This window comes from Equus quagga, chromosome 10, assembly GCF_021613505.1.
Source record: "Equus quagga isolate Etosha38 chromosome 10, UCLA_HA_Equagga_1.0, whole genome shotgun sequence".
NCBI classification, from domain to species: Eukaryota; Metazoa; Chordata; class Mammalia; order Perissodactyla; family Equidae; genus Equus; species Equus quagga.
The window spans coordinates 83156316-83181070 of NC_060276.1; the positions used below are offsets into that span (position 1 = coordinate 83156316).

General features: G+C 53.8%; 1 protein-coding gene across 1 annotated transcript; it reads left to right on the top strand.

The window, feature by feature from the left end:
* The first annotated feature begins 280 nt into the window (after window positions 1-280).
* On the top strand, window positions 281-23789 carry CACNA1F (calcium voltage-gated channel subunit alpha1 F). Its single transcript, XM_046673369.1, has 48 exons — window positions 281-305; window positions 1722-1971; window positions 2348-2453; window positions 2657-2796; window positions 3047-3189; window positions 3292-3444; window positions 4053-4249; window positions 4356-4459; window positions 5076-5257; window positions 5500-5592; window positions 5706-5799; window positions 5979-6005; window positions 6159-6319; window positions 7230-7455; window positions 8379-8586; window positions 8679-8799; window positions 8915-8996; window positions 9890-9935; window positions 10122-10173; window positions 10632-10785; window positions 10975-11104; window positions 11589-11648; window positions 11788-11894; window positions 11979-12066; window positions 12486-12593; window positions 12681-12733; window positions 13751-13897; window positions 14691-14892; window positions 14980-15138; window positions 15968-16078; window positions 16321-16404; window positions 17240-17260; window positions 17467-17595; window positions 17939-18004; window positions 18268-18359; window positions 18780-18939; window positions 19174-19301; window positions 19573-19669; window positions 19863-19965; window positions 20231-20332; window positions 20509-20639; window positions 20884-21018; window positions 21271-21440; window positions 22137-22244; window positions 22364-22491; window positions 22590-22702; window positions 23085-23282; window positions 23559-23789. The coding sequence occupies exons 1-48, from the start codon at window positions 281-283 to the stop codon at window positions 23787-23789; spliced, it is 5925 nt and encodes a 1974-aa protein (XP_046529325.1).
* The last annotated feature ends 966 nt before the right edge of the window (window positions 23790-24755 follow it).

The following is a 24755-nucleotide window of genomic DNA, read 5'->3' on the forward strand; positions in this document are numbered from 1 at the left end:
ATTCCTATGTACTTTAAATTTCAGATACTGCTGGGAAATGATATCATTTTTCTCATCTTAGTTTCTAACTGTTTGGTGCTGGTATATATTTTGTACAAACATTTTTCAAAAATCAGCACCTTTCCAGTTGCCAGGCTCTGGCTCACAAATGTCCCATCTTAGCCCCCTGCTCACTCTCCCATCCAACCCTGTTGTGGCCCCGCCCTGTGACCTTAATCCCTCCAAAGCTGGGGGAAGTGAGGGGGCTGGGTGCAGATGGCTCTTCAACCTCGAAAGGAGGATGTCTGCATCTGAAGGCGGGAAAGGTGAGAGCAGCCTTCCACCCCTGCAGACCCTTGGAGCAAGCCTGGGCTCTGCTCCACCCTCAGCCCCTCTGACCTGCCCACTGCCCACTGGGACCCCACTCCGGAGAGCCTCTGGGGAACCAGAACCACATCACCCTGTTCCCATCCCAGCCAGCCTCAAACGTAGCCTTACCGCCACCGGAGCCTAACCCAAACACTGCCCACTATGGCCTCCCAGCCCCAACCACAGCCTTAGTTCCCAACTGAAACCCAGCCCCAATCCTGGCCCCAACCCCTATCTAGTGCCAACCCCAACTCCAACTGCAAAGCCAGCCCCAAGCTTAATCCTAACACAAACCTTACCTACCAGAGGGCAAACCCCTGTTAGAGCCCAAACCCCAATGTAGATACAGACCTTACCATGAGCTCTAAGGTTGCCTAACCTCAACCCCAACCTCTGGATGTCAATACTCTTAGTGAGTGGATCTCTGACCTTCCCGAAAGAGCGCAGATCCATTTTTAAGGACCAAAAAAAAAATAAATAGAGAGAGAACACACAGCAGATGGTGGTAGTAGTTCATGAGGAGTCAGAGACTGCCTGGGTTTGACTCCCAATTCAGCCACTTCATCAAATCACTTAAACTCTCTGTTTGGATCAGTTTCCTCACCTGCAGAATGGGAATAATACTATGTGCCAGACATTCTTCTGAATGCTGAACTCATTTAATCCTCACAACAGCCCTATAATGTAGGTACTCTTATCATCCTGTTATACAGATAGAGAAATTGAGGCTCAGAGAGCTTACCTAATTTGCTCAAGGCCACACACAGCTACCAAGGGTAGAGTCAGTATTTAAACTCAGACAGCTTGTTTCCTCCAAAGCTGGGGATCTTAACCAGGCTAACCCACTGCCCCTGGAGACTGAAACAAGGCCATGGGAATGGCCTTAGCTGAAAACCCCAATGCAAAACTCAAATCCCACCCAAATTCAACTTCAACCCTAACCCTGATCCTAGTTCTAATCCCAACTCATTCAAATACCCGGTCCTAACCCTAAATCATATCTCAAGCCCACTCCACTCCTACCTGTATTGAAACCCAACCCAAAATCCACCACTCGAATTTAATGCTAAATTTGCCTCCAAGTATAAACTTAATCCTACCCCATGCCAATTTAAACTCTACCCTGAAGTCTAGCACTGAACCCTACTTCACTTGGAAACGTAATTTCGCCCTCACTTCCCTATAAACTCTCACTCTACCCCCAATCAATTCCAATACCAACTCTTACCCCCCAATCCTTAACTCAGGTACCCCCAAATCTCCCTAATTTTACATGTTCTTCTCTCCTCTCAGATGGAAAGATGGGATCAGTTAGGAGGCAGCCATGATTGCCCCAATATCCTGTCCCTCCCTGACTCGGTTTCTCCATACAGACACCACCCCAGAGCCCAGTCCAGCCAATGGAGCAGGCCCTGGTCCTGAATGGGGGCTGTGCCCTGAGCCTCCAGCATCAGGGGGTGAAACCGGCGGGGCTTCGGGTCTGGGGACCCCTAAGCGAAGGACTCAACACAGTAAGCACAAGACAGTGGCAGTGGCCAGTGCCCAGCGGTCACCCCGGGCGCTCTTCTGCCTCACCCTGGCAAACCCCCTACGGCGGTCCTGCATCAGCATTGTGGAGTGGAAGCATCCTGAAAGGCCAAGGGCAGGGCTCAAGGGTGAGGGTCACCAGGGTACTAAGAGTCAAGGTTTGGGTCGGGGCTGGAATAGAGGAAGGCTGAGGTCACCAGGGATCAAGGGTCAAGAACTGGATTCAAGGGGAAGTTGAGAAAGGTGAAGGTCACCAGAGGGGATCAATAGTCAAGGACTAAATCATAACAAGAGTTGAGGATGCCTAAGGTTTCCAGAGGGGTCAAAGTCAAGGCCTTGATCAGGGGAGGGCCTAGGAATGTCAGGGCTGGTCACTTTGGGATCAAGGGTCAACATTGGGTGGGGAGGGCCCCAAGGGAATGTGGAGGTTCTGAGACCACTCTGCCTGGGTCCTTGACTGTGTCCACCTGAGGCCCTTCGACATCCTCATCCTGCTGACCATCTTTGCCAACTGCGTAGCCCTGGGAGTCTACATCCCCTTCCCAGAGGATGACTCCAACACTGCCAATCACAACCTGGTGAGGCGCGCCCGCCCTGCCCCTAATCAGGCCCTGCCTCTCTCTGACCCACATGACCCTCCCCTGCCCAGCCCCACCCTCCGTCCGACTATACTCCAATCTCTTGCCACACAACCCCCCCCACCCCCCGCCCCCGGCCTCCGTCAAACCCCACCCCCAAATAACTTCCCAATCTCCCGCCCTGTCCCGGGCTCCACCCCCAGGAGCAGGTGGAATATGTATTCCTGGTGATTTTCACTGTGGAGACTGTGCTCAAGATCGTGGCCTACGGACTGGTGCTCCATCCCAGCGCCTACATCCGCAATGGCTGGAACCTACTCGACTTCATCATCGTCGTGGTCGGGTGCGCGTCTGCGGGAAACACTCCCACACCCTAGATCAACATCTCACCCCGGGTCCGCTGAATTTGGGGCTCAGAGAAGGGACTGCTTCAGACTGCCCTCATTCGGCCGCCAGAATCAGGAATATTAACACATTTTAACCCTATTTGCATTTCCAGTTACAGCAACTTGTGCTTTTCCGAAGAGAAGTGAGGGGTGGAGGGGGTCCCCAAGGCCTGATCCCCGCCTCCTCGTCCCATGCTTCCCCATCAGGCTCTTCAGCGTGCTGCTGGAGCAGGGCCCCGGACGGCCCGGGGACGCCCCACATACTGGAGGGAAGCCTGGCGGCTTCGATGTGAAGGCCTTACGGGCGTTTCGGGTGCTGCGGCCACTGAGGCTGGTGTCTGGGGTCCCAAGTGAGTGGCACGACCCCCAGAATTGGAGGTGGAGGAGGGAAGCGGGAGGAAGGCTGAGATGACCCCCTCCCACCGACTTCACCTGCCCCTCGTTCCCCACAGGCCTGCACATAGTGCTCAATTCCATCATGAAGGCACTGGTGCCACTGCTGCACATCGCGCTGCTCGTGCTCTTCGTCATCATCATTTATGCCATCATCGGACTCGAGCTGTTCCTTGGACGCATGCACAAGACGTGCTACTTCCTGGGATCTGGTCAGACAGTCCACCCCTCCCGGGACAGGACACGCCCCCTCCACTGGCTCCTAGGCCCCACCCTGTTCGCAAGGAAACCCACCGAAATTCACAAGATTCCGCCCCCAGGCTCAGGCTCCACCCCCGGGCAAACAAGCCCTACCCGCTAAGGCCGAACTACAACCGCCCCCCCCCCTCACTAATTGCTCCGCCGTATCACAAGACTTCACCCACAGGCCAAGGGCCTGCTGGGCACTTAAGACTCCATCCTCCAGGCCTGGCCGCGTATACTCAGGCCCTTCATCCAGACCCCAGCCCGAGCCTTGCCTCCACCCTTTTTTTCAAAAGACTTTCCCAAATTCCAAGACTCCATCCCCAGACTCATGCTTTACTGTTATTTAGAAGATTCTGCCCTGAGATTTACAGTCCCACTCTCCAGATCCCTGTGAGTGGGACTCAGCTTCCGGGTGGTTCAGAATCCTGACCCAACAGAGTCAGGGACTAAGGGATGCCCTTGACTTAGAAAAATCTAGAACCCTGAGTCAAACTTTCCAGGCGGGCGGGGCTCCAGGGTGGCAGCGACTGTGGGTGGGCGTGTTTCGGAGCCCAGAGCTCCAGTCTTCCCGCAGACGTGGAAGCGGAGGAGGACCCGTCGCCCTGTGCGTCTTCAGGCTCGGGACGTGCATGCACACTGAACCAGACCGAGTGTCGCGGGCGCTGGGCAGGACCCAACGGAGGCATCACCAACTTCGACAACTTCTTCTTCGCCATGCTGACGGTCTTCCAGTGTGTCACCATGGAAGGCTGGACTGACGTGCTCTACTGGGTGAGGTGGACAGCAGGCACACAATGAGGTGGCTACACCTGCCTTTCCTCCTCCAGCTCAGGCGGGAGTACCTGCACACCCTGAGGGATGCATTCTCTCTCCCCAGATGCAGGATGCCATGGGGTATGAGCTGCCCTGGCTGTATTTCGTGAGTCTTGTCATCTTTGGGTCTTTCTTCGTCCTCAACCTTGTACTTGGCGTCCTGAGCGGGTGAGGAGCCTAGACACCAACCTCATCCTGCCCCTCAGCCCTGTCCCTTTTTTGTTCCTGGCAAACTCCTAGCCATCCTTCAAAACCCATCTGAAATACCCTTTCATTCATTCAATGAACATTAAGCATCTACCATGTGCAAGGCACCATTTTAGGAAGGGAACAAAAGACAAAAATCCCTGCCTTCCTGAATATTACATTCTGGTGAGGAGAGAGACAAGAGCAACACACACAATAAATAAGTGTATGCATGTGTGTACATACACATGCACACACACATATATATGCAGTGTTTAGTATGGAATATGTGCTATGGAAAGAAAGGAAGGATAAAGATAGGAATGGGGAGATCTTGCAGTTATAAATAGGGACAGTCAGGACTGGCCTCCTTGAGAAGGTGTTAACTGAGTAAAAATGTGAAAGAGATGAGGGAGTGAGCCATGTGGATATCTGAGGAGAAAGTGTTCCAAGCAAAGGGAACAGCCAGGGCAAAGGCTCCAAAGCTAGAATGTGCTTGGCATATTCAAAGACAGCAAGGAGGTCAGAGTAGCTGGAATGGTGAAGGCAAGGGAGCCAGGGTGGTTCCCCTACCTGGCCCTCTATCCTCCTCCCTCAGGGAGTTCTCCAAGGAGAGGGAGAAGGCCAAAGCACGAGGAGACTTCCAGAAGCTGCGGGAGAAGCAGCAGCTGGAGGAGGACCTGAGGGGCTACCTGGACTGGATCACACAGGCAGAGGAGCTGGACATCGAAGACCCCTCAGCTGATGGTTCTGTGGTTGAAGAGGGCCGGGCCGGCCACCGTAGGCAACCCCTGGCTGGCCCCTTCCCTGCTCCATGCATGCCTCAGATGTGGGCTCCCCTCCCGAGAGCCAGCCCCAACCTGCAACAGCTCGAGGCCCAGCCCCCTGTTACGGCCTAGGACACAGACCCAGACTCAGATACCCTTCTCAGCCTGTACCCAGAACAAAGACTCCAAATAACGCCCCCCACACCCTAACCTGCCTTGGGTCATGCTCCCCAACCGTCCTCCCTGTCCCTGCAGGGCCACAGCTGGCAGAGCTGACCAATAGGAGACGTGGACACCTGCGCTGGTTCAGTCACTCCACCCGCTCCACACACTCCACCAGCAGCCATGGTGGGGGTCCAGCCAGATGGCGGAGGGAGGCGGGATGGGTAGGCAGAGGAGAAAGCCAAGGGAAGAACCCCAGGGTCTTCACATGCTGACCTCTATTTCCACCCTGCCCACAGCCAGCCTCCCAGCCAGTGACACCGGTTCGATGGCAGAGACCCCAGGCGATGAGGAAGAGGAGGAGGGGGCTCTGGCCAGCTGTACACTCTGCCTGTGAGGACCCCCCCACCGCCAGCCCTTGACCCCTGACCCAGCTCAGAACCCAATACAGAGCCTCACCCCAGTCCTTACTTTAGCCTCAAACTTTGACCTCAGCCCCTGACCTCTGACCCCAGCTGCTGACTGCCCCTCAGCCCCTTTTGACGCCAACCTCTCACCCCTCTCTTTTCCAGAAACAAGATCATGAAAACCAGGGTCTGGTGAGTTGGGAAAATTATGTGACTCCTGGGTCCCATGACTTTGTGAGCTCTACCTCCAAGCCCCCCATGACTGCCAGGCTCCCCCATCTGAGCCCCCCAGGGCAGGCTTAGGTGGGCGATCTCAGCTGGTGGGTTCCCCCTTCCCCTCCCCAGCCGCCGCCTCCGCCGAGCCAACCGAGGCCTACGGGCGCGCTGCCGGAGGGCTGTGAAGTCCAACACGTGCTACTGGGCCGTGCTGCTGCTCGTCTTCCTCAACACGCTGACCATCGCCTCAGAGCACCACGGGCAGCCCGTATGGCTCACCCAGACCCAGGGTGCGCTCCCCACCTGCCAGCCCTTTTCCCCAGCCCCCAATTCCCTCCACCCCAGAAGTCCAAATCCAGGACCTCCAGGGTTCCACAGACCCCAGGCACTGCCTTCCCACCCAAATAAATGCAGAAGCCTCAGCCTGTCCCTCCCACCTTCCAGCTTATGCTTCTGTAGTGCTTGCTGTGTGCGTCAAGCTGTTCTCAGCGCTTTACATGTACTAACTCAGCTTCTGTTCACCACACCCTTCTGTGAACTAAGTACTAAAACACAGAGTACTGAGCACCAAGGTACTGAAGAGTTAAGTGACTACTCTCAGGACTCAGCTAGTGAGCGGCAAGCCCAGGCAGCCCAACTCCAGAGTCCAGGCTCTTAACATCACACTGTCTGGACAAGTTAACCCTCCGTGTCTCAATTTCCCCATCTACAAAATGGGGGTAGTAATAGTATCCACTTCATGGAGTGGTTGGGAGGATTAAATGAGTTAAAGTGAAAAGTGCATAGAACATTGCCTGGCCCAAATAAAGCTAACACTTGATAAGTGTTAGCTCTCACTATTATTCATTTTAACTTCAGCCCCAGCCTGAATTCTGAGCACACTTCTAATCCCAACCCTCAAACCAGCCCCAGTCCCAACTAAACCCCAAACTCTCATTCTGCCATTGAATTAGAGTTCTTCTGGACTCATAGAGGCTGACTGAGGCCCTCACCCAAACTCTGCCCCTTGCCCCAGCTCCAAACCCCTCAAAACCTCGCCCACTCTGACCTACGAACTCACCCCAATCCCTAACCCTAACCCCGTCATCAGCCCGCGCCCGGCCCAATACCAGCTACCTCAGATCGCCCCATGGCCCGTACCTCCTCATGTGTCACCACAGAAACTGGCTAGCCCAGTCACCCCTGCCCCTCTCCCCACAGAGTACGCCAACAAAGTGTTGCTTTGTCTGTTCACGGTGGAGATGCTTCTCAAGTTGTACGGTCTGGGCCCCTCTACCTACGTCTCCTCCTTCTTCAACCGCTTTGACTGCTTCGTGGTTTGTGGGGGCATCCTGGAGACCACCCTGGTGGAGGTGGGCGCCATGCAGCCCCTGGGCATCTCAGTGCTCCGATGTGTGCGCCTCCTCAGGATCTTTAAGGTCACCAGGTGTGTTTGGGGGGGGGGGATGACTGGGACCCCAAACACAGCCCCAACAGCTCCCATCCCAGCTTCAATGATAACTTAATCCGTATCACCATTCATTTAGCAAACATCCACCGAGTGCCTACTGTGTGCCAGGCACCCTCCCAGGCCCTAAGGAAACACCAGGAATCAAAGCAGACACAAGTTCTTGCCTTCATGAAGATTAAAGTCCATTGGGGAGGGTGTCTACTCCATCTCCATTCCCTTCCTCAACCTTAACCCCATCTTCAAACTCAACTCCATACTCATCCCCAACCCAAACCCCATCCCGAAACCCCAACCACTACACCATCTCTAACCTCAACACCCAACTGCTCATCATCTACAAGCTTGTTTATGGCCCCACACCCAATCCCAAGCCAACCCCATCTCCCTAACAGTCTCATCCCTAACTTGCAGACCCATCCCCATCACTAACCACAACCCCCACAACCCTAACTCCTAACCATTAGCCTATCTCCAACCAAAACCCCATTCCCAGCCCCAGCCCCAGCCCCAATCTCATCCCCATCCTCTCCTCTATCCCAACCTTCAACCGCAACCTTATCCACAATTCAGTCATCTACAACTCCCAATACTCCCCAATCCCTAACCCCAACACCAGTTCCAGTCACAACCTGAAACTTAATTCTAGCTTTACCAACTTCTATATAACCTCCATCCTAACCTCATGTCCCATTGCACCCCTAATGCCAACCCTAACCCCAAACTCACCCTTCCCCTCACTTCTTGTTCCCACCTCACCCCAACTTCAAAATCACTTCCAACCCTGACACCAAAGCTCATTTTAACCCAGCCCGCCCCGTTGCATCTCAAGCTGGAGCCCTGCCCTGGCTCCTAACTCACCACTGGACATGTCAACCCTGCCCCCTCCATCTCTGCTGCAGGCACTGGGCATCTCTGAGCAATTTGGTGGCGTCCCTACTAAATTCAATGAAATCCATCGCATCCTTGCTGCTTCTCCTCTTCCTCTTTATCATCATCTTCTCCCTGCTTGGCATGCAGCTGTTTGGGGGCAAGTTCAACTTTGACCAGACCCACACCAAGCGAAGCACCTTTGATACCTTCCCTCAGGCCCTCCTCACTGTCTTTCAGGTGGGGCCTGGACATCATGGGATGGGCGGGTTAAGAGGACCCTTGGGTAGGGGGAGAGTCCCAAGAGCTTCACGGTGACATCCCACCCTCAGATCCTGACGGGCGAGGACTGGAACGTGGTCATGTATGATGGTATCATGGCCTACGGTGGCCCCTTCTTCCCAGGGATGCTGGTGTGCGTCTATTTCATCATCCTCTTCATCTGTGGCAACTGTATCCTCAGAGGCTTGGGGGGCTGGATGGTGGCAGGGTGGGGAGTGGATAGGGGGACCTGAGTGGTCCACAGGCAGGCCGCTTCTCCATCCTTTGCAGCCTGAGCTCACCCCAGACATCCTGTTAAACGTGTTTCTCGCCATTGCTGTGGACAACCTGGCCAGCGGAGATACAGGCACTGAAAAGAACAAAGGCAGGTGAGGTCTGGCTCCACCCTCAAGACAGCCTCTCCCTGGAATCGCTGACTTGGACCCCCCACGCCGCCAGCGATGCCTCTGGTGGATGCCTAGCAACCCCTGCCCCCAGATCCAACCTATCAGTCCTCATTCATTCAACATCTGTTCATTAAGCACGTACTTCGCACCAGGCCCTGTTCTAGACGCTGAGGAGACAGCAGGGGTCACGGTAGTTCCCTTGACCTTGCCTTTGTGGAGCTGACATTCTAGTTGGGGAAGGCAAGCAAAACACAAACAAATGAATATATAATATAATTTAACTAAACACATGTTAATAATACGTATCGAAGAAAAAGAGAGCGGAATAAAAGAATAGAGAGAGGTGAAGATTGCTATTTTGGTTAGGGTCATGAAGGAAGGCCTCCACTAGGGGGTGACAGTTGAACAGAGACCTGAGTGAAGTGGGGGAGTGAGCCATGCAAATATCTGGGGGAAGAGTGTTCAAGGCAAGAGGACAGCAAATGCAAAAGTCCTGAGGTATTAATATTCTTAGCACATTCAAAAAAACACCATGGAGACACCATGGAGTGGAGTGAGCAAGGAGGAGAGGAGTAGGAGGTGAGCTCAAATGGGCAGAATAGGGGGCTAGATTGAGGCAGGCTTTCTGGGCCACAGTGAGGACTTTAGTCTTTGCTCTGAGTGAGAGGGAGCCATGGGAGGAGTGGGAGCAGAGAAGCGATGTACCAGACTTAGGATTTAACAGGATCACCCTGGCTGCTGTGGGAAGAACAGACTGTGGGAATGAGGACAGAAGCAAGGAGATTGTAAGAAAGGTGTGTTCTGACTGCAATGCCCTCCTCAGCCTTGCTTATTGGCCACAATCCTTAGCGATCACCCCCCATTTCCTCGCACAGGGAGAAGAGCACTGAGGAGAACCCCCACCAGGAGAATGGAGAGTTGGTGAGTTAGAAACCTGGGCACTGTCTACACCTCCCACTACCACCAATACCTGTCTATGTGTGTTTGTCTTTAACCTCTATCCTCTGCCTATTCATTCCTTCATTATTGCATCCCTTCCATGCCTCCCCTGTGTCCATCCCTTAGTGTCTTCCCTACCATCGATGACCCCCATCTTCCTGTCCCCAGGTGTCTGGTGGAGAGAATGAGGAAGAGGAAGGTGCAAAGAATGAAGGAGCAGGTAAGTGGGCAGGTCCAGGTGGAGGAGGTGTGGGACCTTAGGGACAGCACCCAGGCAGAACTCTTGACCCCTGAGACCTTCCTCTCTGGGGAGCAGCCTTTTCTGAGATCATCTTGCAAATAATGGGCTTGGTGTGGGGCCAGCAACATATGGGACATTGAGATTAAAGAAGAGAACACGTTTTGTTTTACTGCACAACTTCTCAGAGCCTTTATTATAAGATGATGTGTATATAACAGCAAGGATTGCTGTGTTCATTCAACATGCATTTCCTGAGCTCCTGTTCTGTCCCAGGCACTGTTCTAAGGGCTGGGGACACCGCAGTGAACAAAACAAACTAAAAGCCCTTCTCTGAGGAGCTGCCATTCTAGAAGGGAGATGGGAAGAATGTACTGTGTGACAGGCACTGATCTAAGTGTTTTACAATTAATTCTCTTTTGATCTTCTTCTGGTGCCAGACATGGAGGAAGAGGAGGAGGAAGAGGAGGAGGAAGAGGAACAGGAGGAAGGGGGTGCAGGGCGTGTGGAACTCCTGCAAGAAGTTGTACCCAAGGAGAAAGTGGTACCCATCCCCGAGGGCAGCGCCTTCTTCTGCCTCAGCCAAACCAACCCGTGAGTGCTGGGAGCGGGCAGGGCGCCGAAGCAGGAAGGGCTGGGGCAGGTGGAGGGCCAGGGAGCAGCCAAGGCTCTGCCAGGTACACGCCCTGATGGATGCAACAGGGCCTGAGCTGTACCCCTCGGACTCCGCCAATCAACTCTGCGGTCCTGGGTTCTGACTATGGCCCATCCCCCACTCTCCAGGCTGAGGAGGGCCTGCCATGCCCTCATCCACCATCATGTATTCACCAATCTTATCCTGGTGTTCATCATCCTCAGCAGTGTGTCCCTGGCCGCTGAGGACCCCATCCGAGCCCACTCCTTCCGCAACCACGTAAGCCTTTGGCTGGGGGCTGAGGGGACACTCCCAGGGGTGTCCTACTAGGCACAAGCTGGGGCCAGGGTGGAGACAGGGAGAATACCCCTAGTTGGGCAGAGAGAGAGGAGGAATAATGGCAGTTGTCGCAGTGCCAGGCTTTACTGTGTATGCACCACACTTGAGGAAGCACCACGGAGGGGAATCAGTATTTGAGGAGGAAGCTGCGCTCAGAGAGGTTGAGCAGGCCGAGGGCACCCGTGTAGCTGGGTAGAGGCAGAGGAGCCCAAATTTGAACCCTAGTCTTCCTGATGGCCAAGGCTTTGGCTTGCAGAGAAGTCCTTGATGATGATGAGGGAGGGAGAAAGAGAGAGAGGGAGGGAGGGATGGACAGCAAAACTTACAGAGTGGTACACACGCATGTGCACACCCACACCCACACACACACCTAGGATTCCCTTCAGCCATGACTCAGTGGCTCTCCCTCTTTCTCACCCCGCAGATTCTGGGGTACTTCGATTATGCCTTCACCTCCATTTTCACTGTAGAGATTCTGCTAAAGGTGACTAATGGGCCTCCAATCATACCTCCAGTTGCCCCAACCCATGCTCCACCCAGAGCCCACCTCCCCTGTTTTCATCCCCAGCTTCCCTTGATATCCTCAGATCTGGGGTCTAGACTGATGTCCTCCTACCCCTCAGATGACAGTGTTTGGGGCCTTCCTGCACCGCGGCTCCTTCTGTCGTAACTGGTTCAATCTGTTGGATCTGCTGGTGGTCAGCGTGTCCCTCATCTCCTTTGGCATCCAGTGAGTGACTCTCTACCCACCCCATTCCTCCCAGAGAGCCAAGGCCAGGCCCAGGCTAGGGCCTGAGGACTGTCTCCTCCCCAGCTCCAGCGCCATCTCGGTGGTGAAGATTCTGAGAGTACTCCGTGTACTGCGGCCCCTCCGAGCCATTAACAGGGCCAAGGGACTCAAGGTAACCATGCTCTACACCCCCAGGCCCACAGGACCCCAGCCCTGCCCCACCCCTGGGGCCAGGATCACCAATCAAACTGACCATTTGCACTGATTCCTGACCACACAGCCTGGACCCGTCGTGTAACCACACATCCCTGACCACTGGCCATGTAGCCTAATCCATGTTCCTTACAAGTGACCATATATTCCTTACCAATGGCCACATTTCTCTGATCTAAGTCCCTGCCATGTGGCCACATACCCCTGCCTGGCAAACACTTATTCCTGGCTGATGCCCACACATCCCTGGCCCTTATCACCGCCCCTTGACCACATGTCCCCAGCCCAAGTCCCCGAGCCCCATTCATACCCAGAGTCCCTGCCCAGTGGCCACCATGGCCTGTGGTGTCCATTAACCATATCCGTGGGTTCCTGCAGCACGTGGTGCAGTGTGTGTTCGTGGCCATCCGGACCATCGGGAATATCATGATTGTGACCACACTCTTGCAATTCATGTTCGCCTGCATTGGCGTGCAGCTCTTCAAGGTGGGAGAGAACACTGGAGGGAGGCCCAAGCACGGGTCAAGGTCGGGGGTGAAAGATGAACCTGCTTGACAAATATCCTCCCTGCAGGGGAAATTCTACAGTTGCACTGATGAGGCCAAACACACCCCCCAAGAATGCAAGTGAGTACCTGAGACCCCGCCCTCCGCGGAGCCTAGGACCCCTCCCAAAGGCCATAGAGGCCCCTAGATCTCACCAAGGCCCCTGAAACCCCTAGAGCTTCCTCCCAAGAACTTCAGAGACCCCCCAGATTTTATCAAGGCCCCCAAGATCCCCAGAACTCCCCAAGACCCCAAGATACACCCCCAGAAATCCCCCAAGAACTGCAAAGCCCCTCAGATCTCACCAAGCGCTAAGAGGCAACCCAGGACCTACCCAAAACCCCTCTCCACATTCCCCAGAGCTGCCTACATTCCATTCTGGATTCCCCAGCAATCCCCAAACACCCCCCCCCACCCCCCTCCACCGCCCTCCACTGCCAAGTACCTGTTTTCACCTTGAGACTCCTGTGGAGGGTAGTGGTTAAAAGCATGGGCTTTGAAGTCAGACACTCTTTGTTCAAATCCATCTCATGAGACTTGGTACATTTCTTAACCTTGCTGAGTCCCATTTTCCTCAACTGAAAAATGAGGATTAAAAAGAGTGCAGCTCACACAAGGTTGCTGTGAGGAGTAAATGAGTTACTACATGGAGAGTGTACTACAATGTAAAGTTACTACAGGGAAAGCCTAGCACAGTGCCTGGCATATACTTAGTGCTGATAAATGTTGGCCATTATTAGTATTACTTTTTCCTGGGTGGTGATGATGATGATGATAACAGTGATGATAGCTAACATATATGGTACCAACTATGTGCCAGAGACTATTCTCAATGACTGACTTAATTAACCCATGTAACAAGCCAGGAAATACGTTCTGTTATTACCCTTATTTCATAGATGGGGAAAACTGAAGCACAGAGAGGTTAAATGCCCAAGGTCACCCAGCTAGTAAGCGGAGTGGAGGGGCAGGATTTGAACCCAAGCTATCCAACTCCACCACTGTGCCCTACTGCCTCCCTGCTGGAGGCAGTCCCGGTCCCCTTTCCACAGCTCCCCACCCCTCCTCCCCCACCCAGCCTGTCTGCAACATCCACAGGGGCTCCTTCCTGGTCTACCCCGATGGAGATGTGTCACGGCCCCTGGTCCGAGAACGGCTCTGGGTCAACAGCGATTTCAACTTTGACAATGTCCTTTCAGCCATGATGGCCCTGTTCACCGTCTCCACCTTCGAAGGCTGGCCTGCGTAAGGGGCAGAGCCCCAGGGGTGGGCAGAGGAAAGGGCAGGAGTCTCTAGGGGATTGGCTTGGGATCTCCTGGGATATGATGAAGGTCTCTCTAGGCTGAATAGAGTTTTCTGAGGACTGGTGGATATACAGGACTGGGTAGGGGTCTTCCAGAAGTTGCCAGGGGGTGCTTTGGGGACCTGGGGGGGTCTCCAAGAATTGGGTAGAGGTCTCAGAGGGACTAGGTGGAAATCTAGAGAGAACTGGGTAGAATTTAGGGGGGACCAGATAGAGATCTGGGGGGACTGGGCAGGGATCTCAGAGGAGATGGAGCTGGAGATACAGGGGTTTCCGGAGCGCTGCACAAGTCTTCAGGGTACTAGTTGAAGTTCTTTGGGGAGGATGGAGCAAGGAATTCAAGTTGATGGGACAGGGGATTTAGAGATCTTTGGGGGCCTGTGGGCGAGTTCTGGGGAGCTGCATGGGGATCTCCGGGTGGCTGGGGAAGGGGATTTGGGAGTCTGTTAGAACTTAAGGAATTTGGGAGTCTTTGAGGGCCTGTATGGGGACTCTTTGGAGGGCTGTATGGGGATCTCTAGGTCTCTGGAGGGCTGGGACAGGAGATTTTGGGGTCTTTGATGGCCTGGTGGGGGTCTCTTGGGGTATATGTGGTGGTCTCAGGTGGTTAGGTCAGGGGACTTGAGGGTCTTTAAGATGCCAATCAGGAGATTCTGAGGTGTCTGTGATAAGGTGTTTGGGGGCAGGTCTGAAGGGGCTGGGATATCCCCTCACCTGCCCCCACTGGCTCCCCAGGCTGCTATACAAGGCCATCGATGCACACGCAGAGGACAAGGGCCCTATCTATAATTACCGCGTGGAGATCTCAGTGTTCTTCATTGTCTACATCATCATCATTGCATTCTTCATGATGAACATCTTTGTAGGCTTTGTCATCATCACTTTCCGTGCCCAGGGCGAGCAGGAGTACCAAAACTGTGAGCTGGACAAGAATCAGGTGACCTCTGACCCCTAATCCATAGTAACCCCCTACCTCCTTGCCTTGGGACCCCACTTCTCACTCATGTCCTACACCCATATGCAGCGCCAGTGTGTGGAGTATGCCCTGAAGGCCCAGCCACTCCGCCGCTACATCCCCAAGAACCCACATCAGTATCGCGTGTGGGCCACTGTGAACTCTGCTGCCTTCGAGTATCTCATGTTCCTGCTCATCCTGCTCAACACAGTCGCTCTAGCCATGCAGGTCTGAGCTTCACACTCTAACCTCTTCCACACCTGACCCTATTCTGTCCATGCAATCCCTTGGGAACTGTTAGGAATGCTTTAGGTTGCAAGTAACAAAGCCCCCCCAACTGACAGAGACTTAAGCTATAAAGACATTTCCCATGTTTCTTCAAATCTAAGGCCAACAATTGTAAGTTGCATCCTGATTTCAGAGATGTAACAATGTGAAAAAAAAAAAGTGGCAGATGGCTATTGTAAGTTGCCATTGATTGTGAAATGCATCCCACTTTTAGAGATTCTAAAATGTGAAAAGATGTGCATCCTGGAGTCAATGAAATATGGTAGTTAGCTCACATAACAGGAAGTGTAGAGGTAGGCTGTCTGCTCATTGCTTATCAGGGACCCAGGCTTTATCTTTCTGCTTCACTATTCTTGTCTAGTTGGCTTTTATTCTCATGATTGTTGCTTCATGATCACAAGATGACTGCCACAGCTCCAGGCACAAAAGCCACATTCAAGGCAGGAGAAAGGAGGGAAGCTTGCAGTAGGGGGCTCTCCTCATTTGAACCTTTTATCGGAAAGCAAAAATATTTTTCACAGAAGCCACCCAGGCAGCAGTAGATTTATGTTTCTGTCTGGTTAGTCAGAACTAGCTCCAAGGAAAGCTGGGAAATCAAGAGCTGGGCTTTCCAATAACCAAAATTGGAGGCAGTCATTGTAAGAGGTTTTGCCAACCCATAGTGCTACCACATCCCCAGACTCACCTCAGTCCAAGCCAGAAGATATTTGGTTGGGGTGGGGGTGATCTCTGCCTCAGGCTCTGTCTCACATCTGATTTCCTCCTCCAGCACTATGAGCAGACTGCTCCCTTCAACTACGCCATGGACATCCTCAACATGGTCTTCACTGGCCTCTTCACTGTTGAGATGGTGCTCAAAATCATCGCCTTCAAACCCAAGGTGCCCTCCAGCCCTAGACCCACCCACAGTGGGTTAATTCCTTGAGGTGGAGCTCATTGCAGAGCTCTCAGTGGGGGCAACAGCCGGGGAGTCATGAGACTAGGGAGTGAGAGGGATCCAGATGTAGGCCCATCGTATGGTCCAAGCCAGATCCCTGCCTCCTCAACGCTCCCTACCACTACTGGCCCCCTACCCTAGCTTGCTAGCTCTAAGACAGGGCACTTCTTTCTTTCTGCCTACAGCATTACTTTACCGACGCCTGGAACACGTTTGATGCTCTTATTGTGGTGGGCAGCATAGTGGATATTGCCGTCACTGAAGTCAATGTGAGGACTGGCCTCTCCACAAACCCACTCTCCCCCTACTAACTTTCCCCCAACTCAACCCCGGGGCTTTCTTTCACATGGGTGGGTGGCTCCCACTCACATCCACCCCACTCCTAGAGACTCAGTACTCCTCATTTTAGCTCTGTCTCTTCTGAGTCCCCATTGGGTTCAGCCAAATCCCCCTCCACCAGCTTCCTTATTCCATTTGCAACCTATCCTCTGGATCCACCACCTCCTAAATGACTATCCTGTTATTTCTATTATTTCCTTCATTGCCTCTACATCTCCCTCCATTGACTCCATCATCTCCACCAACTCCTGCTTTGGCTCCATCATCTCTTCTGATTCCTTCATTGGCTTCATTTCCTCCACTGACTCCATTGTCTCTGACATTGGGTCTTTCACGGCTCTGTCATCACCACTGGCTGCACTGTTGGCTCCATCATCTCCTCCATTGGATACTACATGGTTCTGTCACCTCGACTGACAATGCTGCTCCTTCTATATCTCCATCACCGGCTTCTCCATTGGGTCCTCCATCGGTCCTCTCATCTCCATCATCTCCATGAAACCACTGGCTCCATCATTTCCTCCATTCACTCCAATATCTCTCCTCCATCATCTCCTGAACCCTCTCCTTTCCCTTCCAACCTCATTAACTTGTCCCACAACCATCTTGATCCACTACCACATAATCTTCCCCATCGTCCCTTGCATAATAACTCTACCATCCATTATCCCCTATATCTGCTCCATCATTTCTCCCCTTGTTCACTTGGGCCTGTGATCTCATCATCTCCTCTGTTACTTCTGTCTTGGCCATATCTCCCTCCAGAACGGTGGCCATCTTGGCGAGGTAGCCCCCACCTCACCACAGGGATTCTCTGCTTATTTCCACACCCACCCTCCCTTCCTTTCTTCCTCAGAGTCCTTAGAGATGCTCCCTGACCACCCCGGGGCTTGAGTCTGAGGAGTTTGGGGGCTGGGAGGGCCAAAGCATGAGACAGGGAGGTGGCTGGGGCAAATGTAGACTGAACATATCCACTACACTCCCAACCCCAGAGCTCTGAGGACAGTTCTCGCATTTCCATCACCTTCTTTCGCCTCTTCCGAGTCATGAGGCTGGTCAAGCTTCTCAGTAAGGGTGAAGGGATCCGCACATTGCTCTGGACATTCATCAAGTCCTTCCAGGTAACTTCCCATCCCTTTGACTACCTCTTGCCCCCACCTCACACCTCTCAGCCTGCCCTTTTACCACCTCCAGATCTACATCTCCCAGCGTGCCATACCTATCTGCAACTTACCATTTCCAGTTTTCTCTTTTCTAGGCCCTCAATTCCCAACCTGCCTTGACCTCACTGACCTTACTCTTGTATTTAATACTGTGTCCACGTTTGGGAGACACTGGTAGTCATAAGCACTTTGGGGAGGGACCACATCTCTCAGCAGGCCCAGGCTTGAGGCAGCAGTGCATTCTGGGGATTACAGTTCTCTGCCTGGACCTGAGTGTCTATCCTCCTCTCCACCCCCATAGGCCTTGCCCTATGTGGCTCTTCTCATCGCAATGATATTCTTCATTTACGCAGTCATTGGGATGCAGGCAAGTAGGGGCCCTAGGGAGCATCCCTCAGGTACTCTTCTGCTGAGGGGGGTCAGGTAGGAATAGCCCCAAAGTGGGGGTGGTGGGTGGAAAAACAGACAGACAAGCTGGATAACCCTGAGTCCACACATCTGTGAAACGGGATCAGCAGTGCGTGCTCGTCAGGGTTGTGAGGATCCTTTGGGTATTAGGAGTTGTGAAATGGGTGGGAACCTATGGGGGCATGGGTTCACCCCTCTGACACAGGCTATGTCTGCCCACAGATGTTTGGCAAGGTGGCTCTACAGGACGGCACACAGATCAACCGAAACAACAACTTCCAGACCTTTCCACAGGCTGTGCTGCTTCTGTTCAGGTGACATCTATCCCCTCCCATGCCACTTCAGTCCGCAGCATGCCTTTAGGTGCCCACACACCCTCTCTGGGCCCCAGACTGCCTGAGCTGTGGAAATAACAGGGCAGCATGGGGCTCCATATTGCCTGAGACCTTTTCTGGCTGTGATCTGAAGAGGCTTCTAGAATATTCTAGCCTCAGACATCCTTTTTCTGGCTGTAAGATGTATCCCCTTCTTAAGTCTCAGTGCCCCATCTGTAAAATGCAAACATGACTGTCATCAACATGGCCATGCCAGCTTTCGAAAATATTGAAGTGCTGTCTGTGCCGGATGTAGCTCCTGGCAAGACGTGGATCATCTCACCCCTCCCACCCCCACAATGCCACTTGCTATGACTTCATAGCCTCCTCTCCAGGATGGCACCCATGTGTGATCCCCAGGTGTGCCACCGGTGAGGCATGGCAGGAGATAATGCTTGCCAGCCTTCCCGGGAGTCGCTGTGACCCTGAGTCTGACTTCAGCCCTGGCGAGGAGTTTACCTGTGGCAGCAATTTTGCCATCGCCTACTTTATCAGCTTCTTCATGCTCTGTGCCTTCCTGGTGAGGATCCTTTCCCCACAACCACCACCACTGACATGGGGGCTGGCCCTGAGGGGTCCTGGGATGAGGTGGGGAGCCCAGATCTTCAGAGTGGGTGAAAGGGCTGGCCTGGCGACAAGATCAACCCAGGGACTCATGACCCAGTGACCATATGAGCTTACCTCAGCCTCCCACCAACCCCTCACACCTTGCTTTGCCCTTCACCTAACCGCCCCCCTGCTCACTGGCCCACAGATCATAAATCTCTTTGTGGCCGTGATCATGGACAACTTTGATTATCTAACCAGAGATTGGTCCATCCTGGGCCCCCATCACCTCGATGAATTCAAGAGGATCTGGTCCGAATATGACCCTGGGGCCAAGTATGCCCTCTAACCCATACCTGGGATCCCAGGGACCAGTACACTGCCCCACACAGTCCTTCAGCCCCCAAACCTCTGACCGATGCCTCTCGTTACCCAGTCAGTAGATGCCCCAAGGTTCCCACTGCCCCTGTCCTCTGCCTCCCTCCACCCCAACTGCCCTGGGATATTGGTGGGGGGAGGTAGTGATGAGCTGGCGGAGCCTTGAGAAAGGGCTAGAGGGGGTGTCTCCAATCCAGTGGTGCCTCCCACCCACCCCTACCTGCCCCAGGGGCCGCATCAAGCACCTGGATGTGGTTGCCCTGCTGAGACGCATCCAGCCCCCACTGGGATTCGGGAAGCTGTGCCCACACCGAGTGGCCTGCAAGGTCTGTGCACCTCCCCACTCAGCCCTCCTGCCTCTGAGAGGGCTGTCCACCACACAGCAGGGATGCGCAGGGACCCTGCCTTGGGTGGGGAGCAGATATTTGGTTACATCCTCAAAGGTTTCTGCCCCTGGGCATTCGTGCCTGCATCCCCGGCATTAGCTCAAAGTGGGTTCCATGTCCCTGGTATGCACAGAGACTTGTGGCGATGAATATGCCCCTCAACTCAGATGGGACGGTGACATTCAATGCCACACTCTTTGCCCTGGTTCGGACATCACTGAAGATCAAGACAGAAGGTGTGTGGGAGGGATGGGGAAGGGGCAGGAGCGGGAGGGCCCCTGGGGAGGGTACAGAGAGCAAACTCGTTGAGTGACGGACCCCACTCCTAGCTCTGAACCTCAAAATGGGTGACTTTGGCTTCTCCAGGCATGTTTTCCCACTTGTTCAATGGGGGCGGTGTGTGGCTGCAGTAGAAGCTTGTGAAGCCCCTTCCAACAGTGAGGGAATGGTTGTGAAGGGCTCTTCCTATTGGCTCATGTTGCACATCCTCTCCCAATGCAGGGAACCTGGAGCAAGCCAATCAGGAGCTTCGGATTGTCATCAAAAAGATCTGGAAGCGGATGAAGCAGAAGCTGCTAGATGAGGTCATCCCCCCTGCTGACGGTGAGCTAGCCCCACCGCAATTCCTTGAGCCCGCCTCTGAATGTCAGATGGTTGCTCTCATCACCACAAAACCAGCACTGGCTGAAGGGGAGGGGCGAAGGGATGTCCATGCCGTGGATAGTGTGGGGGAAACAGAAGACCCCTGTGTGACTTTGCCTCCTCTCTTTTGCCCCCAGAGGAAGAGGTCACCGTGGGCAAATTCTATGCCACATTTCTGATCCAGGACTATTTCCGCAAATTCCGGCGGAGGAAAGAGAAGGGGCTACTAGGGACCGAGGCCCCCCCAAGCACTTCCTCTGCCCTTCAGGTCTTCAGAGTGGGGCCTAGGGTGGGTGGGGGTATGTGGGAACACTGTGGCTGAGGCTGACCACCCTCTTAATCTCATGGAACCCATGTCACAGATGAGGAAACTGAGGCCTCAGGACCCACAGAGGGTCAGGGGTGGCTGAGGGGCCCCTTCCCCCACCCCCATGCCTGCATGGGAAGCCGGCTCATGGACGGAGTGTTTAGACCCTGAGCTGTTCTGCTTCCTTCCTTTTCCACACCCCTAGGCTGGTCTGAGGAGCCTACAGGACTTGGGTCCTGAGATCCGGCAGGCCCTCACCTGTGACACAGATGAGGAGGAGGAGGAAGAGGGACAGGAGGGAGAGGAGGAGGAAGATGAGAAGGACTCACAAACGTACAAAGTAAGGACAAAAAGTTTTCACTCCCCAAGGGACTCTTGATTGTAAAACATTTCCTCAGTCCCCTGAATGACTTCGACACTGCCTCTGGGGAGAAGCCCCCTGCAATAGACAAATGTTTATTTGGTACCTACCATCCACTGGTGGAGGGCGAGACCCAGAGTCAGCCCCTGGGGAGCTCATTGGAGACACGCTATATGACCAAGTGACTTAGATATAACACAGATGCAACACTCAGTTCTGTGACTTCCACAGGCCTCGATGGGTTCCCAGCCCCCATCTCGCCGGAGCTCCGTAATTTCTGTGTCTCTGCCTGCTGGGGACAGACTTCCAGATTCACTCTCTCTTGCACCCAGTGATGACGATGGGGGGGCTCCCAACTCCAGACAGTCCAGTGTGCCCCAGACTGGATCCCACACCCACAGGTATGGTCAAGGGCCTGGGGGAAGATTGTGAGGGAAAGCAGGGACCAGCCACTGTATTGGGGTAGTTCACAGGGCATACGAGGAGGACCTAAGAGGGCTTTTGAATAGAAATTTGGGAAGGACGGTGGGGATTCACGGGCCCAGGTAGGAATAGAGAAATTCGTGTGAGAAAGGCAATGCAAAGGTTCAAGGCAAAAAGCACATGGTGTGGAACTAAATGGATTTAAGTTCAAATCCTGGCTCTGCCATTTGCTAAGTCACCTTGGGCTAGTCACTTAGTCTCCATGGTCCTCAATTCCCTTGCCTGTGAAAGGGGGATGATAATAGCACCTTACTGCCTGGGGATGGAAGGATGAAACGAGGTCACATCTAGCTTTTACAGCCTCCTTCTCAACCCCTCAACACACCTCCAATTCTTATGTTGAAGATGTCTCTTCAACAGGCCACCTTTGATTTTTTTTTTTTTTGAAATGTTGGGTCCTTCCAATGAGACAAACATCTATTAAAGGAAAGGTCATGTCCACTTTAAAATGATGACAGGTTAATTTTATGTTATGTGAATTTTTCCCAATAAAAGCAAAAAAGTAAAAGCCCAGTGTTTCTGTAGGAGATGGGGCATGGAATGAGAGGGAACCAGGGGTCCAGGGCCACATATTGGGGCAATCTGGTCTGCCTAACTTGCCTCACTTTCCCCAGGAGAGGCTCTGGAGTTCTCATTTTCACCATTCCCGAAGAAGGAAGTTCTCAGCCCAAGGGAACCAAAGGGCAGGAGAAACAGGATGAGGAAGAGGAAGTCCCCAGCCAGTACTCTGGCCACAATACGTAGGATGAGCCCATGAGCCATGTGTGGGAGGGCAGGACTGATGGCACCCCATCGCCCATGGCTAGGCCTGAGCTCACCCCCAGCCCTCCTTCCCACACAGGCTCTCCTACCTAGACGAACAGGAAGGGACTGCCCTGCGCCCCATCCTTTTGCCACCTCACAGACCCCAGAGATACGTGGATGGGCACCATGTACCACGCCGCCGTCTGCTGCCCCCCACGCCTGCAGGTGAGAGTGGGTATGGGTCCTGGGAGCCCCCAAGGGGAGAGGGCTGGGGAGGCACTGACATTACTCTTTGCCCCCGGTGTCCCCCACTCCATCCCCAGGTCGGAAGCCCTCCTTCACCATCCAGTGTCTGCGGCGCCAGGGCAGTTGTGAAGATTTACCCATCCCAGGGACCTATCACCGTGGGCGCAACTCAGGGCCCAGCAGGGCACAGGTGAGGCGGCAGAGGGGTTGGGAGCAGCCCAGGCTGAATTTATCAAACACACTACATGTCAGACCCTTCTAAAGAACGGGGCACATATGAATTCACATGATCCTCGTTATACCTGTGAGGTGGGTACGGTTATTAGCCCCAGTTTACAGATGAGGAAACTGAGGCCCAGAGAGGCTTACCCAAGATCACACAGCTAGTAAGTGGCAGAGCTGAGATTTAAATCCAGCTCTTCCACGCTCTTAAATAAACTCAAGTCTAATTTACACACATTCGGTTCGACTCCAGTTGTGTTTGGGGGGTAAGAGGTAGGCACAGGACTGAGTCCTAGACCTTCACGTCCCACCCATCAATCACTGTCCCCATGACGTTTCCTCTGGTCCAGGGTTCCTGGGCAACTCCTCCTCAGCGGGGTCGGCTCCTATACGCCCCACTGTTATTGGTGGAGGAGGGCGCAGCGGGGGAGGGATACCTCGGCAAATCCAGCGGTCCGCTGCGCACCTTCACCTGTCTGCATGTGCCTGGAACCCACTCGGACCCCAGCCATGGCAAAAGGGGCAGTGCCGACAGCCTGGTGGAAGCTGTGAGTCCAGAAGGGGCACGGGCAAGAGGGATGTGGAAGAAGGAGAGGTGGGAGCTTGAGAAGGAGGGAAAAGGGGTCCCCAGTCTCTGTGTTGTGCATGTAATGATCCCTTTGCTTTGCGACTCCTGCTCAGTATGATGTGGCACCACCAGCCGCCTGCTGATTTCCCTGCATGCCCTCATGGATACATCGTTTATCCACACTGACCTCTCTGTGCACTCTGCTTCATCTCCATGCTGTACCCTCTGTCAACACTGATCCCATCTGTGCCCCTAGGTGCTCATCTCTGAGGGCCTGGGCCTCTTTGCCCGAGACCCGCGCTTCGTGGCCCTGGCCAAGCAGGAGATTGCAGACGCATGTCGCCTGACACTGGATGAGATGGACAGTGCTGCCAGTGACCTGCTGGCACAGGGAACCAGCTCACTTTATAGTGACGAGGAGTCTATCCTCTCTCGCTTCGATGAGGAAGACTTGGGAGATGAGATGGCCTGTGTCCATGCCCTCTGAATTCCCACCTCTCCCCCACTGTTCAATAAACCTCCTGCTCTCCCTTCCCCAGAGGGAGACGGGCATGGACCACACCCCTGGATTTTGGCATCTTTGCACTGGGGGTCTGGGGCTGCCTGGAGACCCCCATCCATCCATCCCCTGTTTCAGCCCTGAGCCACTGCCCACACGCGGGTATTTCCAGAAACCAGGACAGCCAGGCCTGATTAAAGTATTCAGCGTCACGGAAGGAGGGAGGAGGAGGAGGAAGAGACAGCAGCCAAAAAAAGCTGGAGACAGAGTGGGGGTGGAGGGGAGGGGGGGGGCACTGGACAGAGATGGATAAAAGAAGAGGGAGAGCATGTGTAGGGGCTTGGATGAGGAGTCGGGGGAAAGTCAGAGAGCGGGTCAGTCAGGTCAGACTAAAGGACAGATGGATGGGAAGGAAAGGGTAGGGAAACCCAGAGGAGAGTCCTGCCAGTAGAAAGGCCTAGGTTGGAATTGGCCTGGTATGTGATGCATCTTAGGCAGAGGGGTTCTCTGATAGCATCGGGAATTTCAGGGAGGCTAAACTGGAATTGCTCTGTCTCCCACCTTCTGCCTAGAAAAAGAAAATCTGAATCCATAGGAAGACAACATGGGTGACAGCAAAGGGCGAGGTTCCAAGCCTAGGGGAACCCACTCAGGGCCTACCTGGCTCTCCTGAGACCACTTAAGAGTACCTCACTCTCCTACACAGATCCAGGGCTCCTCTTTCTGCTTGTTGCCCTGCCCTTGGGGTCTCATTCATTCAGTGAAGGGTTATCAGGCATTTACCTTGTGCCAGGTACTGTTTAGGGTTTCCCTCAGAGCAAACTGATCTGTCTTAGACATGCGAGAGGACTTGTCAAAAGTGGTAGTCAGCCCCACTACAAAGGAATTGGAGGCAGTGTTGGGAGTGAAGTGGGATGGGGCCACCACTGGGGAGGGTCTGATTGGGTTCTCCTC